At 37.1% G+C, this 19,217-nt stretch overlaps 1 protein-coding gene across 5 annotated transcripts in view; it reads right to left on the bottom strand.

The window, feature by feature from the left end:
• PRKD1 (protein kinase D1) overlaps window positions 1–19,217 on the bottom strand; it is a 121,540-nt gene that overhangs the window by 59,479 nt on the left and 42,844 nt on the right. For 4 of the 5 annotated variants that reach the window (XM_066322159.1, XM_066322160.1, XM_066322161.1 and 1 more), the window contains exon 2: window positions 983–1,121. In XM_066322159.1, coding sequence (XP_066178256.1) covers window positions 983–1,121 — 139 coding nt within the window. Of the gene's footprint in view, window positions 1–982; window positions 1,122–13,862; window positions 13,876–19,217 lie in introns of those variants that run through there. The other variant, XM_066322163.1, reaches the window with a different exon arrangement.

Raw genomic sequence — 19,217 nt, 5'->3', positions numbered from 1 at the left:
CTTGGCCTTTCTCTTCATTAACCCTACACTGTTCCACAGTTGAAATTTTTACTTTCATATAGCATACATGTCTCTGTACTTTTAAGGTCTTTCCAGACGCTATAACTGCATGTTCCAACTGCAAAAATTCAACCCTTCAACCAATCTTACAAGTTTAGTTTTACTTGCTAAGTAACACCTTATCCTGGGTTGTAGTTTAGGATGTATTCTATCACCATCTTCAGTCCATGGCCCATCAATGCCTTGTGCATGACTCAGAGATAACTCCCTCTGGGAGTTATCTCTCTCTTTAATGGGCCATCAAGGCCCTCTTCCATGACTCATCCTCCCATTGGGAGATGCTCTGTCCACGGGGAGGAGCCAAGCATTCTCACCTGGATATAAGCTGGGATTTGGGACAGTAGAGGCAGCCCTCACCCACTGGATTCCCAGAGGACTGGAGCTACCAGACCTTTCTATGGGATCACTGCTTCAGGAAGAGCACCTCACCTGGACTGCTTCCATCACCCTGCTCAGGTTGTATTCTGACTCTGTCAGTGTTTTTTTTTTTCTTTTTGTATTGTTGCATTTGTTTTATTTTATTCCTTTCCTTCTCATTAAATTGTATTCCTGACTTAGAGCCTCTCACTTGGTTTGTTTTCAAACCACAACACACCTTTTCATCTTTACGGTTCCAGCATTCACTCTACTGCACACCCATGCAAACTTTGCACCATTCCTAGTCACACAGCTCATATCTTCCCACACCCAAGCTTTTGACAAGTCCTATTGACACCTATTGACACCCTCAGACTTCCTCTGTATTTAAGTCACATAATTGTAGTATTTAAGTCACATAATTCTCCCCTTCCTCTCATAATTTAAAGAAATAAATCATGTTAAAAGTCACCTATGCTGGGTCAAAATCTAACCGGGAGAAAACTGCTCTGGATATTTTCATTTGCAAAAGAATGACAGTAATTTTCATTGTTTTTTTAGTTACCTGATAAGACAACTTCAACTAGGTCTCCTTCTTGGATATCTGCAGCTGATTTCACCAGCTGGAGAATGTTTTCAGAGGTAGGGTCATGGCGGAAGAGCAAGATTTTGTCGTACATTCCATAAAAACCACATTCGGGAAACTGCAAACACAAACCCATGAGAATTTACTATGCTGTAAAAACACATACCTGTAAAATACAAGACTGTAAAACACAATTAACGTATAATGAAATTCTGAGGGCAGACTGGACCACTTCTCAAGTCAAACAGGTATGACATAGGATATATGTGATATATATATTTTTAATCTATGAAAATATTTATCACTATATTCTGAAAACGGTTTTTTTTCCCCCCAAGCAAGTAAGCTCATTTGCCTCTCTCTTCCTGTGAACAATGCAGGAAGTGAGACGAAGTAAATGTATCCTGCAGCCACTGCTGGTAACTTTTTCCTTACACAAGCTCCTGAGTAACGTGTTTTAATTAGATCTGGAACAGGTGTTTGGACTAGATGTCCTTTGGAGTGCCCTTCTAGTCTATATTATATTATATTATAATTATATTATATTATATTATATTATTCCATGATTCTATGATCTCTCCCCAGATGTCTGCCCAAAAGATGCTCTGAAGCCAAAAGAAATATATTTCAGCTCTGCCTAAGATGCAACGCTTAAATCATAACTCAATACAAAATAGCTGTTTTTTGAGCCTGAAGTTACCAGACACATAAAAGAATGTTTCAAAACAGTATTTCAAAATGTAATCATAATCATTTGTTTCAATGCAAAGAATGCGGAGCAGCAAAATCATATTAAATCCTGTTTAAACTAAAAAAGATTTTTTTTTTAAAACTCTGAGGTGGTACACTGGAGATTATTACCTAGGTAACTTTTTTCCTTCTGCTTTTTTCTTTTTTTTTTTTTTAATGTTTTGTTTTGTTTTTTGCAGCAAAAAAAAAAACCCACCACTTTTTTCATGCTCCCAGTCTAAAGAACTAAGACTTTGTTCTGAAAACACAACCAAGAAGCCCTTTCTTTGTTAAAAAAGATTCCACTCAATTTTACATCAATGCACTACTCCATGTTTTGGCAACGCGCAACAAAAAACCACAGTGACAAGTACAGCCAGAGAAATAAATAGTATTTATTAAACTTACTCAAACCGGTATGTTTTGAGGTTATACACAAACACAGTGGTATTCCTAAAAATCTTTTCTTCTAGAGGCAGTGAAATATTATTCTTCAAAATGGGAACTCCTGATCCTTTTCAAAAACTGCAAGATTTTTCTCATTTCACCGGATTTCAGAAACACCACAGGCATTTCCCTCTAAATTCATTATGATTTAAATTGTTTGCTCTCTCTTTATATGCCCATCCCATTTACTCTTTTCAAACAGCTCTACTTTTTCTACCTAAAAACAAATTTGCAAAATTACACATAATATGTATGTATGTATGTAGAAATATGTGTATCATGAGGTTGAAGTTACTATATTCTGTAGAAAAAAGTAAATTCAGTCACAGCATTTTTTGATAAAATACACACAAGAAATATCTGCTGTTTGAATCAGTTTTCCCCAGATACACAACTGTCACATTGATGGTGCAATTCTTCAAACATTGTGTAAGGACCAACAATGAGAAAAATTCCCTGATGTTATAAATAACGAGTCCAATTTCATAAAAAATGCCAATTTTTTGATAAAATTTTGCGAAACAGAATTTTATGGGAAAAAGCCAAACTCAATCAGACAGCATGGATCCTGGGATTGATGCTGGGTGACCCTCAGATCCCACAGTGTGCTCTGTCCTCCCTGGTCACAAATTCTGTCCTTGCACAGTCCAGTTTTATATAGCTTTTCTTGCTCAAGGCAAAAGTTGCCTCACCCCATTGTCCACTCTGTGGGTGTTTCAAATTCATATTCTTTTTCTTTCCCCCTGCTGGTCTGGTGGATGGTTTTCAGGGCAGTGTTGGGGCTCCTGATTAGATTTAGGGGAATTTGGCATTCACACCCCACAGGTCTGATGTAGATAAAATCCAATCAGGTGATGATCACCGGGTCGTTGGCAATCCCATCTCCTGGTGGGGACTCCCTTCTTTGTTTTGTGGATTGATGGGTCTCCTATTCCTGGAAATGACTTGTAGTTGCACCACACTTTTATTTCAAGGAGGCGGAGGCATTTGATACAGTATATATTTTAATACAGGATATCTATCTAAAAAGAACAAATTAATTCCCCAATGTTTATAACACCTCAGCTAAGCTTATTCCTGCCAACAATAAGGCTGATATGCACAGACCAAAGGAAACAAAAAGAAGCTAAGAGGCTTGGTATGACAGCACCATGGACAGCCTTTGGTTTGCTGCACCCGAGACCAAACAGGGAAAGCACTGGAGCTACTGGAGCCTGCTGCAGTATTAACAGCCTTGGTTCAGTGAAACAGCTGCTTAAAGCAGAATTACCAGTTAAATGGTCATTATAATTGCCATAATGAGGACGTGCAGTACATCTCTACTATAGGGAGTGGAGGACTTGCTTCCAAAGGGTTCAGAATCAGGATGTATTTCTGGCTGCTTAACAAGCCATCAGTATCCATTAAGACATCAAAGCCGTCCACAAACACCTTGTTTGCCTACTCCAAGTGTGAAGTAAAATTAATCTTTTCAATGGCCTTTCAGCGTGGTTCAGTCAAAGATGCTTTACTCTAAACAGGATAAATGACCTACACAGCAAAATATTTTGCTTAACTGCCACAGTTTAGCTGTGTATTTCAAATGTGTCCTGCCTCCTCCTTTTTCGAAATAAAAAGTCAGGTTTTAGCTGATTACTTACCAGTAATTCTAGGTTCCAGATTTGAAATTTAGCAAAATTTCTAAATCAACACAAGTCTATTCTGTCTTGATGTTATTTATTAGGTACCCCTCTGTCTTCGTTTAAGAAAATGTAATGGTAAACACTCTAAAATTAGTTCTCCCCCTTTGTTTTAACCAATCCCTTTCCTTCAATAAGGAGAAACAAAATATGAGTAGTTAAAAGTGAAAAAATGAATTTATTAACAAGTGGTACTTCAACAGGCAAGTTTTTATTCCAAACATAGAGCATTAAAAAATGCTGAACATGTCTTATATAATACTATAATAATAATAATAATATATTTATATAATATATAATAGCTTTTATGAAAGACATAAAAAGAGGAAGTGTTACTAGCATTTGAAGGCACCTGTAATAAGCACACTGAAATTGTGTGCTTCTTTAATTTTCTAAAAATATTACATCAAGACTATCTACCCATAAGACTTTAGAGAAATACAAAATAAAATCACATTTTCAGATTAAAACCACTGCTGATCAGGATCTCAAGTAATAATTTATTTTTCAGATTGTGGACACTGTGGCAGCAGACCATCCATAAAACACCATCCATAATCTTTCCACAGCAGATACAAAACAGACACAAGCATTTTGGTGTTTTACCCTTAGGCACAGTAAACATCTCAAGAAAATCCACCAAAATATTTTACCAATAACCGTATAGAAGCCAAGTGATTATGCAAATTCTGGATTTTCAATTAAAAAACTTTCAAGTGTTACTACAACAAAAATGTGGACTCAAATAAAAATGCAGACTCAAATTTCAATAACTATAACATCTAATTGTAAGTATTCAATAATTCATTTACTCCACTACCCATTGCATCAGTCAGTAATTTCAATGGCATTGGTCCCTCCACCTGCAAATACAAGCTGAGCTATGTACATCCACAACCATGGTGTTATTAATAGTTGTTCTTGAAACAAGGATCAAAGAGAAGCTGACAAAAGAAAAGATTACTTCTATTTAAAACTCTATTTATTGTGACAATCGAACAATTTTATTATTAGAGAATGAAACTTCACAAGACCTGATATATCTAAATTATAGATATATCATATTTCCAAAATCCTAATGCATTTCCAGATTGAATTGTGAAGCTTTCAAAAATTAAGAATAATAACAAATCATATACACAGTTATCTGAATGGACAACCTACTCAACCTCCTCGTTTTCTAGTAAACCACAATTTAGAAAGGAAATTAACTTCAAAGAAAGGTAAGACAACCCTTCACTAGTTTGGTTTAACAGTTATGTATTTGAAAGATTAGCATAGTATCTATGTCAAATTATGACCAGAAGAGAAATGAATTTTCTCTACCTGAAGAAGTTAACCTGGAAGAACTGGAAAACATATACTCTAAAAAATTATGATGTTTCATTGCAATTAGGAATGCTGTCTAGTAGTCAAAAAAGTCTGTTGCTGTGATAATTCTGCAAAAATATTTCTTTAGGCATATAAAAATTGCAACATAAAGGCAGACTTTCTCACTGCTAAGAGTGAAAAAGAAAAAAGTCATCTTCCTGTTTCTGTCTATTTGTATGTTACTATGATTTTGCACATCTTCTATAAGGTTTAGTTTCTGTTGATTTATTCTAGGAAATCATGAGAGGGTTTTTATTAAATTTTTTCAGTCATCATTGAACTTTTCCTCAAAATTAAATTGTATTTTTAGGTATGACTGGTTTTTTTTTTTTTTTCTCCTAGATTAGTAGGTTTTTAGAAACCCTTAGTGATTACCATAACTGCACCTGCACAAGAACTTGGATAAAACCTGGAAGTCTTTTACAGCACAAAGGTATTGACTGAGCACACACAAGGGCTGTGGGTTAAACAATGTCTTCACAGCATGTGGAGAGGGTGAGTCACACTCAATGTTTGTTAACTGAACTGGCTAAAACACAAGTAACCTTGACCTAACCTAAACAAGACTCTTGACCTGACCCTAACATGTGCATAAATAAATAAGGAAATAACTAGTCTTACATCAATACCACTGTTTTAGTATAAAGATACAAATGTACAAAACTTTTGAAACAATCATATTAATCGAACTGAAACGTTTTTCTTTTATATTCTTAAAATAACGGCGCATTTTATTTTTAGAAGTCAGAATTTCCTCTCTTTACAGAGGTTAGAACACCGCAAAATCATGACACTGAAAAGCCAATGTTTCATCACTAACTAAAGTTTCACTTAGTTGTGGCAGTCATTATAAACTCACTTGCAAAACTCAAGAGATTTTTAAAAGGCTCTATTTCCCAACGCTATCATGACAACATTAGCCTTACACATTAAAAAAATACCACAAGACTTCATGGTTTTGCTGTAAGAAACATCAGTCAGGGTTCACAGAGTTTCTCCAGGTACACACCACTCCAGTTAGTACAAAGTACCACAAACGCTGGAGTTAAACCAAAGCTGGAGCTGTACAGAGCAGATGTAACAAGGTGTGAGTACAAACAGGAGCAGGACCTTGCCCCAGCAGCAGTGGCATCTCTGCCTCCATCCAGGATGTCACCTTCTGTGCTTCAGACACCTCAGAAACGGTGACTCACCCCAGACCTTTCCAATGACCACATCTGCACCTGCCAGGCACACAAACAGCAAGGACAGGCAACAAACTATTTCCTTTCCTTCCTTCTTTTTTATTCTCCCCAGGCAATCAGTCTCCAGTTACACAGGAAGGAGAAGGGTCAGAAAATACAAGGAGTAGTGCCAATCAACTTGTTGCTGCCTCTGCTGCAGCCCAAGACAGGCTGAGGTCATACCCATCTGTCACAGGTTCAGAAAAACAGATAAAGGACAGATGAACGAGTATCTTCATTTGGAAAGGAAAAGCTCAACTGAAGAAATCTTGACAGGCGAGGAAGAGATGACCAGAGCAAGGAAAATTCACTTGGAAGAGAGACACAGGGAAGACCTTGACTGTCTCATGACCCTTGAGGATACTCAAGAGCCAGATTTACAAGGGTTAAAGCGCTGAACGGGAACAGCAATATAGGTCTTTGCTCCCTTTTTGCCTTTGTATTCCTAAAAAAATGTAATAGAAAGTTTGCTCTCCATCTAACTGCTAAGTGAAACACACAAGTTACTAAGAATATGCCGACTGTTCCTGCTAGGAACCGTTCTCTGGATCCACAGCCAAGTGGCACTGAAATGGCTCACTGCCACACAAATCACCTCTGTCCCCAGAAGCAGGGAGGTGACATTGCCACTCCTTGTTTCAAACAGTCTCTTACGTATGCGAGGACCCAGACTGTCTGAGCATCATCTGAAAGAATGTGGTTTGGCACAGTTCAGACTGTACCAGGAAGCGTGCAATTAAACAACTGAAGAGTTTATGTGATTTTGGGCCAATGCTTGAGCCTGTATTCTCACTTCAGTTTATTTATAAATGTATTTTTAGATATAACCTCAGAGAACTATCCCCATTTGGTACATTCCTAACATCAGTTAAGCTCCTTAATGCTTTACCGTGGGCAGCATCATTCCTTATCTACAGGATTCATTATTCCTTTTCCATTTTTACTCCAGTGATGTACACAGATGTTCTATAAAGGACTTGTTACCTGTGGAATAGCAGTTAGTAAGCAGCTTCCAAATGGGCCATCAGAAAGCAACAAACTTCTCATTGACTGCTTTATGATGTCAACAATATTTCAGATAAAAAATATGTACCTACAAATATTTTGCTATCTCTGTTTGCAGCAGTGATCTGCTGTAGAAATCTGATTCCTTCACCTCTCTTAGATCAGGAACAGAGTTTGCTCCCCACACACACAGACTTGGATTGGCTGTGGAACAACAAAGATCCACAGAGTTAAAACACGGCTGAGCTCCTTCACACAACTATCCATGAGAAGGAAAAAAATATGGCCATGGTTAAACACAGAAATATGGCTTTTTTTTGGAGAGAGCATGAACTCTGAATAACCTATTCATCACCCTTTTTCAATACAGGTTGTTTCCTGTGGCCATTCAGGGTAGAAGCTGTTTCCCTTGTGTTTCTTCAACAAACGGGTTCTCTTGCTCCCTGTGCTTCTGCCACTGTATGGTGGTTTGCCTTCTGTTACTCAAACTGCTCACGGCCAAAAATACTGAGTACACACCACATTACCCATGCCACTTCCATGCAGACTTCAAGAACTCCCAGTTCAGGGCAATCAGACCTGACTCTTCTCTCACTGTTCCCAAATTGTGTTTGGTAAGTGGCTGCTGGCTGGGGTCAATCCACCAAGGCAATTGAACATAAAAAATCTAAAATAATAAGAATTTTCTTTCAAACAAAGAGAAATTTAGCATAATTAGTGTAACTTTACTTATTCTATCACAAGATACAAATACAACTATCTCCATTTCCATCAAAAATATTGGATTTATTTTTCATTGAAACTTCTGTGGAAGTACTTTATTCTGAATTACCACATGGAATGTTACCAAAAATACGTTGATTATGTGTTGGAAGTTGATTTTCATTAATACCATACAATACCACCTTAATTTAAAATAGTTTTTGTCTTTCAAATATAATGTGTCTTCTATAAGACTAATTTTTTTTATTATCATTTCCTCAGCATTTTATGAATATTCTATTACAACTTCCAATGCAATGAAGATGATGTAGAGTCAATAAGCTATAAAGAAAGAATAAGTTCAATAACGCAGAAATTGAGAAAACACTCAATTTTGTCATACAAAAATTCCAAAAGTTAATGGGCCATGCCAAATCAAAGCACACTTGTGCTGACTGCTCTATCATGTAGATTAAGAGGTTAATTCAGTAGAAACATTTAGAAAAGTAATAGCAATTAAATCACAATGAGACTTAGAATATAAACTGGTCTTTGCATCTTGTTGGTGGCAAAATACCACATCTACCACATCTGCATGTACTGCATTATTGAACTGAAAATTTTCCCAGTTAGAAGCACTGAGGGGCACCATTTATGGGTTTCTGTCTTCTCAGTTGTTCCATGCTGAGAGTTTGAGATTGTGCTGATGCATTAATGCCACGTTTCTCTACGCCAACAGGGGGACCTCAGCAGAAAGGCTCCCACAGCTCCTGTGCACATTCTCCGTGCAGCTCAACACTGTCCACCCCAGTGCAGGATTATGGAGCTTCCTGTGAAATGCTGAGGAGAAGAACATGACAACAAGTGCCAGATTGTTGACAGGCATCCATTTATGTAGATACTTCAGGAACAGATTGCATTTCTCACCAAGGAGGTTGAGAAATGGAGCAGAAACTTTCATGCCCTTCAGCAAACAGGCAGAAAGATGATGAATCACTAACAAAATCAAGGGGTTTTTTCTACTTCCTTTAACATAAAAACATCCAAAGAGCCTCTTGCTCACAAGTACTGACTGCCTCTGAAGCTAAGTTCTAGTTCTAAGCCATATACTACGTCTGGGAAAACAGATTCCTAATTTGAGACGAAACCAATTCAAGAGCCAATTCCGTACACTATTTATAAAACAAGCAAACCAAAGCAAACAAAGCCCCAAACTCCCCATTTTTGTGAGAGTCTACCAACAGATGCATTCCAGCGTCGTTGATGCATTATTACATCAATTCAGGAGGTCCAGTCACCAGTCCAGTACCTCACTCAATAGACTACACAGATGTAGAACAAGGGGCTTTGATCTTTTTATAGATTGCACAACACTAATTGCTTACGTGCAAAGCTTCTGTTGCTAAGAGATCTCAAAAGATCTAATGAAGGTAAGAGACCTACAGATCACTCTCATTTCCTTATACATACTACTTGTACATACTACATGATTGCTTAAAAAGTTTTTGTTTTGCACAGAAACAAAACAAAATATCTCTGATCAAGAGTACTATTTTAAATAAAGTGTTCCCAAGTATGTGGTTTACTCCTTAAAAAGCAGAATTCCCTTACACTTTTAGTAAAATATTAAGAGAGAATCTGTACACTTTCATCCCCTCCCTCAATATTAATTCTATATTTCAGGAAATACACTAAGAGTCATTTGAAAAATACTTGTCAAGGCATCTCTCATACTGAATGTGATAGAAACGTGAATGTTTAATGATCATATTGGTTCAAGTTTTAGTATTAATAATTGGTTTTCTCCTTAGTCAGTTGTCAGTTTAACTTCCATTTATTACTAACTAGAATCCTTATTAATCATGGATAAAACTTCCATTTATTAATAACTGGGATGGTTTTTAATAAAGCATAAAGTGACACCACCAAGTCACAGGATTACTGGGCTCCCTAATTCTGTAAGGAAAATAATCAGGAGGGAATTCTAGCAGAAGAAAAGGCTGAGGATACTCATGCTGGACACCAATATAGCATGACCTAGAACCAGGTCTGTACTGGGGATCAGATGAATAACTTAGAATGAACAACTCATAATGCCATGTTATACACAGTAATTCCCCACTAAGAGGAAGCTGTCCATAAGAGCTGGTAAAAAGCATCAGGACAAAAGTGCCTGTAAATTATTGTTTTATGCAGATTTAGCATTGCCTTGTAGCTCTGAGTAGGCCATGTCATAGGAAGTTTGGGTTTCATTGTCCACGACACCCAAAAGGATTTCCCTTGCCAAACACCTGTTTAGGGACTGGAAAACAACATGTTTTGTTGGGTTTTTTCACCATGAAAAATAATGGCAGTTTTTATATAATAGTACAAAAGCTATATATAGGCTTCTAGAGAGTGAATCCCTTGGGAAGAGGCACGTGGGTTCCAAGCATCCTACCTTAAAGTTTCAGAGGTGGAATGTGCAACTTTTTGAATGCAGTCCTAATCATGATACTAGGACACTGTCAGCAAAGAAATGGAAACCACTGAAAGGAGAACAGGATCACAAGCAGATCACAACAAAGTTTCTGTCTTGGTAATGGGACCATTTGCATCCAGTGCTTCCTTTAATTGCATGTATTTACTGCAGGAACACTCAGCACAAAGAGGCATAAAGATTCAACAATGTCTAAGCCTTCTGCAAATCTGGAAACATGAATGAAGAAAACAATTTAAAGTATTTGAATAAACCTTAAGGATAGTTAATATTTCTTTTTTAATTGCTTTCAAAAATATAACTGCATTAAACACAGAAATTGCCAGGTTGCAAAAAGGAGCTTTTAAAGTATGTTCTCCATACATATAAAATTATAATGTCCAAAACAGAAGCTTGATAGCAACAAATATAAATAGAAACATTAACGTTGTAGAAAAGTAAAGAACAAGCCCAAAGCAGTGTGGAAATATCACTGTCAGCATAATTGAAGCACACTAAAAGTTTTGCTAATATTTTAGGAACAAAAAGAACTTTAACAATTCTATCATCCACAAAGATTTACCAATTACTTTCCCATCTGGGGAAAAGATATTATCGAATATTAATGATTAAACACTTTGGGCTCTAACATCAGTTGACATGGGTGCTGAAGAGGACTCACAAAAGCTGCACACATACTGTCAAGTCCAAAAAAGCAAAAGTGAAAGAGGTTAAAAGTCAGTGGTTGGGTTTTGGAGTAATCAGGATGAAAAAAAAACCTTATTTGCTGCTCTTGATTAAGGGACACAGAGCTGTAGGCTTCTCAGAATAATAGAGTAAATGAAATTATGAAGGACAGTATTACTATTTAACTACCTTAGCTTATGGCAGAACTAGATAACTTGGTTATGTAATGAGGAAAATGCAAGCACAGCTTAACAGCAACACAGATTCAGACTTTGCAAAATGTTACTTCAGACACGTGGAGACATGGAATATAAACTCCTCTGATGTAAACGGGACTGTATTCTGAAAAGCAATAATGACATTTAGCCAGTGCAGTAGATCACTACTAGTAGATTACTAGTACATTACTACATCATTACTAGTACATTTACCCATGCAGTAGAACATGTACTACCAGTGAATTATTTTTGCCATAAATTGGGGAATATCAAAATCATATGGATTTACTAACTCAGCTTTTGGCAGTGATATAAATGCAACCAGAAGTCTTCTCATATCTAAAATTCAAAAATTTGGGCCATTGGCAAAAGGATTCAAGGGGGACTAATAGGATAAATAAGGAACTGAAAGACATACTCTCCTGCCCATTGCAGCAGGGGATTAAACTGTTTAATTTCTAAAGACAGGTCAGGATTTGATAATTTTTGATAAGCATCAGTACCAGAAAGTGAAATATGATTTTCTATTATGGATCTTCATCTGCCTAGCAGACAAAGAAACTGCAAGTTCCAATTTCTAGCAGCTGAAGCTACGTAGAATTAGATTAGACAACAATTATTTTGCTGGTCCAACTTCTTTTCTTGCTTAATTTATGTATCTAAAACAAGTCCTCACTGAAAAACAAATATGGCTGTGCTATTTTCACATTAGGATTTTTGTTTGAAATAGAGATGCTCTATTTAAAAAGGAGTTAATTCAGACAACTCCTATGGCTTTCTGATACAAAAAAGTATTAGAACAAATTACCATAATGTCATATTCTGCAACAACACTCACTGTCAGGCTGAATTGGAGAAGGCTAACATTTCCTGGGACTCTTCTCAGAACATCTTTTTCTTTCAGTCTCAGGACATCAAAAGAGGTGTACAACAGATATCTGAAATTATCTTGATGCTCATTTTGGCATTGGGGACACCTCCAATGTAACACACAGTCTGGTTCTGCCCATCCAAAGACAGCCCAAGGACAGAAGCAGAAAAAATTAACAAAATGTGCTACAAAAGACAAAATTTAAAGAGCTAGGCAATGACTAGGTGAAAGAAGATAGACAGAAGGAAACTTTGACAGCCCTTACTTCTGCCTCTAGATAAGCAGTAATAAGTGTATCTAGAGTGAATAAAAGTTCAATATTAAGAGAAAAAGGTGGTTTAAATGCCAGTAATGTATTTTGGAGAGAGCTTGTGGTATCTCCATCCCCACACATTCCCAAAACAGGCTGGACAAAGAAGGGTGCAGACAGAGCTGGTTCTGACTTGAAATATTTAGAAATCCTCTTGTGCCTTTGAAAGTCTGTACCTACAACTCTCCTGGTAAACATGAGAATACCCCCAACTTTCAGTGCAAAGCAAGAAAACTACATAATGTACATTCCTACAGTTTAATGTTCCTTTCTGCAAGTCACAGTCCTGTGACTTTCCCTTCTGATTATCTAGAATTCCCACTGTAAGTTCAACTGGATAAATACTTCCCCATTTTTTATCCTGCGCGGTCGTGTAGAGCTCCCAAATAGCTGCCACATTTCACAAGGGAAGTATTTGGATCTCAGCGTGGGTGAATACATGTCCACCCCCACCCAACCAGCACTGACAGATTATTTGACAGTTTAATTTCAGTCAGACCTATCTGCCTCAAGAATATTTTTAAACATCAAGACAAAAGCTGTCTTAGAGTTTAACGTGTCTGGGACGCGCGTCTTCGGAATCATGTATCTAACACATGAAATGAATGCACTGTCACCCCCAACTCCTGCATGGGTTTGGTTGTTCCAATACCCACTTCCATACTGCCCTACTTAAATGCTTAATTTTTCCAGTACAGAATTACACACCCATTAAATTTCACCTCTTCTGCTACAATAAAGAATATATTTCACAGTATTGTTCTCAGGCACAACAAGGGACTGGAACTTTTCTCAGGGCTCTTCTCCTCTGATTCTGGAATTAAGTAAGTTCGTCCCTATTGCTTTTGATGAGATAGAAGTTCTCCTGCTGCTAAAAAAATTGTAAATGCTTTTGTGAAAAGTTATTGGCTTAATCATGTCTCTGAAAATTTAATTTTGAGTGTTGGGTCTTGCCTTTCTGAAAACTATTTTAAAAAGTCTTTTTAATGCACTTTTCATTCATTGAGCAGTGCTACAATTTTCAGTCACAGAACTATGTTCCACAATTGATGCTTCTTTTTTCTTCTTTTATAGCTGTCTTCCTAACAATCGCTTCAACAAGGCCACAAAATAGGGATTTATGTTTTTTTCTTACTTAAAATCAGAACAGTTAACTTACAAATGATGAAGAGAAGACATTCACACTGGGAGCAAAGAGGTGCATCAGCTCCTTGAAGCTCCCAGTTCACAGGGTATTTTCATACAGAACACTGTATTAAAGATATATAGCTTAGAGCAAGGAAATTATGGCTTCCTGCCTTTTATATAGAGAAATTGAAGTCTATGGCATTAACCACATTATTTGCAGAGCACTACAAGCAAAGTCAAAATTCTGTTCCTGCCAGCAAAAAAGCAGCTGCCACAAAGTAAGAAAACTTTTTAGACCTTCATTTAACATATAAAGAAACCCTTCTAAGTTCTGAAAACAAACGAGTCATTGTAAAATAATCTTATTTGCTTGAAGTCTCAGCCATTTGGCTCCCAGCCAGCCAGGGTGAAAAGACAGACACTTAATATACAAAGATCCTAGCAACTGGAAGCCTGCAGGGAGCAGGGGATTGTATTGCCAGCAGCCAAGCGACCAAGATCTCATACACTGAATAGGAATATACAAAATTTGGTGTTCATGTTCACCTCAGTCTTTTGGAACAGATCAGAAGCAGGAAAATGGGCAGTAATGTTCATAGTCAAAGGGGGCAGACAGCTGTATGTCCTGTAAGCTGCATGACCATACAAAGGTGAGTAAAAATATTAGCAGACTAATTTGTGATAAAAGGAAAACAGAGGGACCAACACTTCTAGCCTCATGCACCACCATTTTAAAATCTAGTAACTCAGTTAAGCTGCTTGAATTTTCCTCTCGTAGTTGAGACACACACCTCTCCTGGCAAGACAAAAAAAAACATTGAGTTTTGTTGTCTGAACTTTCACATTTTTTTCCCCTGCCCCTACAGAAGAGACAACACATAAAGTGACAAGTTTAAAAAAAAAAAAAAAAAAAGCAATGCCTTTTTTTATTCCAAAACAGCGGTGGTTAATCCATTTAGTTCTGACCACACGCATTTTACTTGCATGGCAGCAAGCCACGAATTCTCAGTGCCCCTCACAAGGGGACTCCTGGCCCACAGATTGTGACAAAATGCCAGGGTCCAAACCAAGGCAGCCCAGCTGCAGCTGGGTCCTTCTGTGTGAAACCCACCAGTGCCTCCCACGCCCAACACTGAACACTCAAGGTGCTGCACACACAAACACCTACTGACACATGCTACCTAACACCCCTCGTGCCAACCAGCCCCAATACTTGACTCTCTCCTCAAGCACTGAAGGGGTCGCCGTTCTCATAAAAACATTTTAATTATCATTTAGAAGTACCAATCTAAGCAGTTTCCCATGACTTGTTCAACTGTTTTGATTCTTCCTTATGCATGATCAAACCATGAAATAATGGCTGGATGTGTTATTATGACAAACAGATCTGTTTAATTGTATCAGATCCTCTGTGCCTGCATAAAGAAAATTTGAGGGAGGGTTGTCCTTGCAGTGTTTACCAAAGCACCATAGAGGTAATATCTCTGCTTCGTGAATGCCTTCTCTTTTTCCCCTCGCACCAACAACTACGTTTATTCAACTAATTACATATTATCAGCAGGTAATTTCTCCTCAATTAGTTTTTGCCTTTAAAACCAGCGAGTGCACAACCGTGTGAGAACAAAGCTATAAACATTTCAAATATGCATTGATCTGACTGCAGTGATCCAGCACACTGAGCTGAACTGCCAATACGTATGGCTTCAGTAACAACAAATGATGTTCCAAAACCCTAAAGCAGTCACTGAGGAATGCTTCACGGGTAATGTCATCTTTGATTCACTTCATGCAATGTACCATTAGAAGCATACATTGGTCATTAATTACTATGCTCCAATAAGGCAAATGAGCACTTGAAACTGGATACGATGCACTGACATACCAGTGTGACTTTCTGGAATTATCAACAGGGTTAAAATAACAGCTGAGGCCATGATTTTGAAAAGCATCTGGTAATTGCTTTTATGTATCTACATAAAAACTGACCTTTAGGAACTAAATTAATTTGGTTTGCATTCATTTCTTATTGCTGTGCTGAGCATTTGTAAGCTGTACCACAGTAAAACTTAGAACATAATAAGAAAGCTAAAAAACCTCAAATCTGTCCATTAAATGGATGCATATAAGCAAAGGTTCTACGTATATTCTATCACATTTTTCACACTAAAAGATTCACCAGCATCATCATTTCTACCATTGACAATTATGTAAGGAGGAGAAAGGGGGTTTCACACACGAAACCCAGTAAAACGAACAAAAATTCACAAGTAGCAAAAAGAAGTAAAAACCAAAATGCCTGCATTGTTATGCAAAGCCAAATCTGAATATAGATCACATTTCCAGGGCCAGAAACAATTTTGCATGTACAGACGTGGCACCACGGGCAGGTGCATATTTAAATTACACGCACATGTACATTGTGCTTCTTGTTTTCTGACCATTCCCTCCCTTCCCGCCCACTGGTTCCTCTGTGGACTGATCTGATTAGAGACTGGAGATCATCTCAGCCCACAGCCACAAACCTGGTTGCAGCAAGGAGTTCTGTTTACAGCCTACGGAAGTCTGTGCAGATAATCTCCCTCAACACATAAAAAAAAAAAAAAATACACCACTCAGAAAAAGTCACATTACAGAGAAAGCTGTAATAACTCAATACGTACAATGGAACAGCTGGAAATGCAGATATGCAAGGTTTGAGTGGTCTAGAAACAATCTAGAAATATTCTTTGCAACTGTATATTTTTATTTACTTGTAAAGGGAAGAAGACAAAATGTTTAATGTTCTTCAGTGCAATAATGCATGTCAGATCTCACCATTACTCAGAATGTTTCCAATTTGCAAACTTACCTACGTTTTGCTAAATCTTATCCTAAATACAGTCCAGATTCTTTTTTGTTCTTAAGATTTAATAACCATGGAAGAAAGTGACCACTTTGCAGTGGTTGTCTCATAAAAAAAAAAAACAAAAACAGCTGGGCAAATCACTCATAGCCTGTCTGCCTACTCAGTATAACAACCAGAGAGCCCATGCCAACTTCCCCACATCACATCAGCCTCCTCCTCCCTTCCCCTGAATTACAGCTGGATCCAAGAGAAAAGCATTTAATTTCACCCAAAAGCCCACACAACCAAAACAATGGAATCATCCAATCCTGAATGGAAGTGGTTGTGTTTGTGAAAAAGCTGAAGTAAAAAAAAAAAAAAAAAGTTGCCAATGGTTACTTCTGCCAGGCTGGAAAAAAAAAATCCTTTTTTGTTTAAAATGAAATATGCATAAATATACAGAAGTGACAAAAGACTATTTTTTTGCTTTCAGAGCACTATAATTTTACTTAAATGGTAGGTGTTCTTTCTAAACAGAATGGCATTTCAAAGAGACACCCAATCCTGTATTTCAAATGCAGCAGTCATCTCTGAAACAGGGTCTTGAAGAAAACTTCAAAATAGCAAGAAGCAAATTAGTAAAAAAACAAAACTTATCAACTGTTTGAATAAAAACATAATCATGAGGAAACAAATGTACCTTGTCCTTCCCCCTTCTCCTTCCTCCAAAGTCTGTGCCTGCACAAAGATATAAAAAGCCACTAAACCACAGGGTCCACGCCTGTCAACCACAATGGCCAAATAACTTGCCATGTATCAGCGTCATTTCACATGAATGCATTCCCTTGAGATTTTAAAATAAATAAAAAACCTATATGGCAAAATGATCATTAAAATTAAATTAGAAAATTTTAAAATCTAAGTCTTTCAACAACGAATTGCTCATTACTAAGAAAGTCGAGTTTGTCTTCATACAAGCACACAACAAACACATCTCCACACTGGCTTGAGTAGGTAATCAGCTCAAAGAGCTTTTTCCCTAATAAAAAAAAAAAACCCAAAACTTGCTACGTGGATTATTTTCACCAATTGTTTCTGATTGTTTAACCTCCACAATTATGATTAGAGGAAGAAGAAAAACAAAGGAATATTGAAGATGAACTTAAATAACAAGAACATTAAGTTTAGTCAATGCCAATGAGTGAGTGTGACGAGAGGAGAACAGGGTACAAAATTCCTTGAACACTGATTTTGGAATTGCAATAAGGAAAGATTTTAATTTCATATTCAACAACTATCTCTCTCCTACCCCTAAAGAAGAGCAGAAAGAAACATTTCAGACTCTGTCATCCAACTGGGCTTGTTTGCATGGCCTGAGAATGTAAAAGGTCATGTATTTCACATATCTACCCACAATTATGTTATATCAAAGGCCACTGATAGTTCAAATTCAAAGACTTTTAAGGTTGATACTTTTATTTAGCAGTTTCATTTATACTATGCATACTCTTTTTAAAATATTAGTGATTTCCTTTACACATCACTACCTACTGTATAAGCTAATCTATCAGCAATATGACACAATAATACCCTTTGATTGTTTTTTATTAGACTGATAAAAACCTGGCACACCAGACTAGGCAGTGGTATTTTTTGTATGGCTACTCACAGCTACAAGGTGTAGCAAATATCCTGGGAATGAATGAGACATTAAAGTACAAGACAATCTAGTGGTGTCACAGACTGCTCAAAAGGAAATAAAATGCTAGGCTATTGGACTAAATCCAAACACTTCTGGCACCTGTACCCTGACTTCTGACAATTTTTATTTCTAGCATTAAAGCTTTTTCAGTTTCACAATTTGTGTAATTTGTGAAATGCAGTGGAAAGTTGGGCTTCTCTGGATTCTTGCTGTCATCTCATATACCCCACGTGTGTTACCAGTGCATTGCAGAGACACTGTCAGGACAAACACAAGTTATAAAATTCTGATTTAGACTGCCAACTCAGAAGAGAGGCCATGTTCAGTAACCTCTTTAACCCTCTTTTGAACACATCATAGACTCCTTTAGAAACAACTTTTGTGTTTACTAAATTATACATCAGCATTCTGCCTCATATTCAGCAGAAACTTCCATTGTTAAACAAGGGCCAGTTGCCACCTTCCACAGAAATTGAATCACAAAAGAATGCTTTGAAATAGATTTTTTAGGTCAATTAACAAAGATGATTTTTACTGAAATAAAAGTATTTGTGTTTATTTATAGCAAAGTCAAGTCCAGAAACATCTTTCTTAAGATATGCTATTGAGGATACATGGCCCTGTGTTAATTTTGTTAACTCACAAAATTACCACAAAACACAGTGTTGTGTATAACAACACTTACAGAAGCTAAGTATGAAAATGGAGGTATGCCTCTACAAACAAAAATCTGTACTTTTGACTATAAGTATATTCAGTAGAGTGATCTGTCCGTGCTCCAGTAAAAAAGTACTGGTAGAATTCAACATAGGTATGATGCCTAATCCCTAAACTCCACTGACAATAAATAAAATATTAAA

The sequence above is a fragment of the Sylvia atricapilla genome, chromosome 6 (genome assembly GCF_009819655.1).
Source record: "Sylvia atricapilla isolate bSylAtr1 chromosome 6, bSylAtr1.pri, whole genome shotgun sequence".
NCBI lineage: Eukaryota > Metazoa > Chordata > Aves > Passeriformes > Sylviidae > Sylvia > Sylvia atricapilla.
This window is presented reverse-complemented; position numbering and strand designations above follow the sequence as displayed.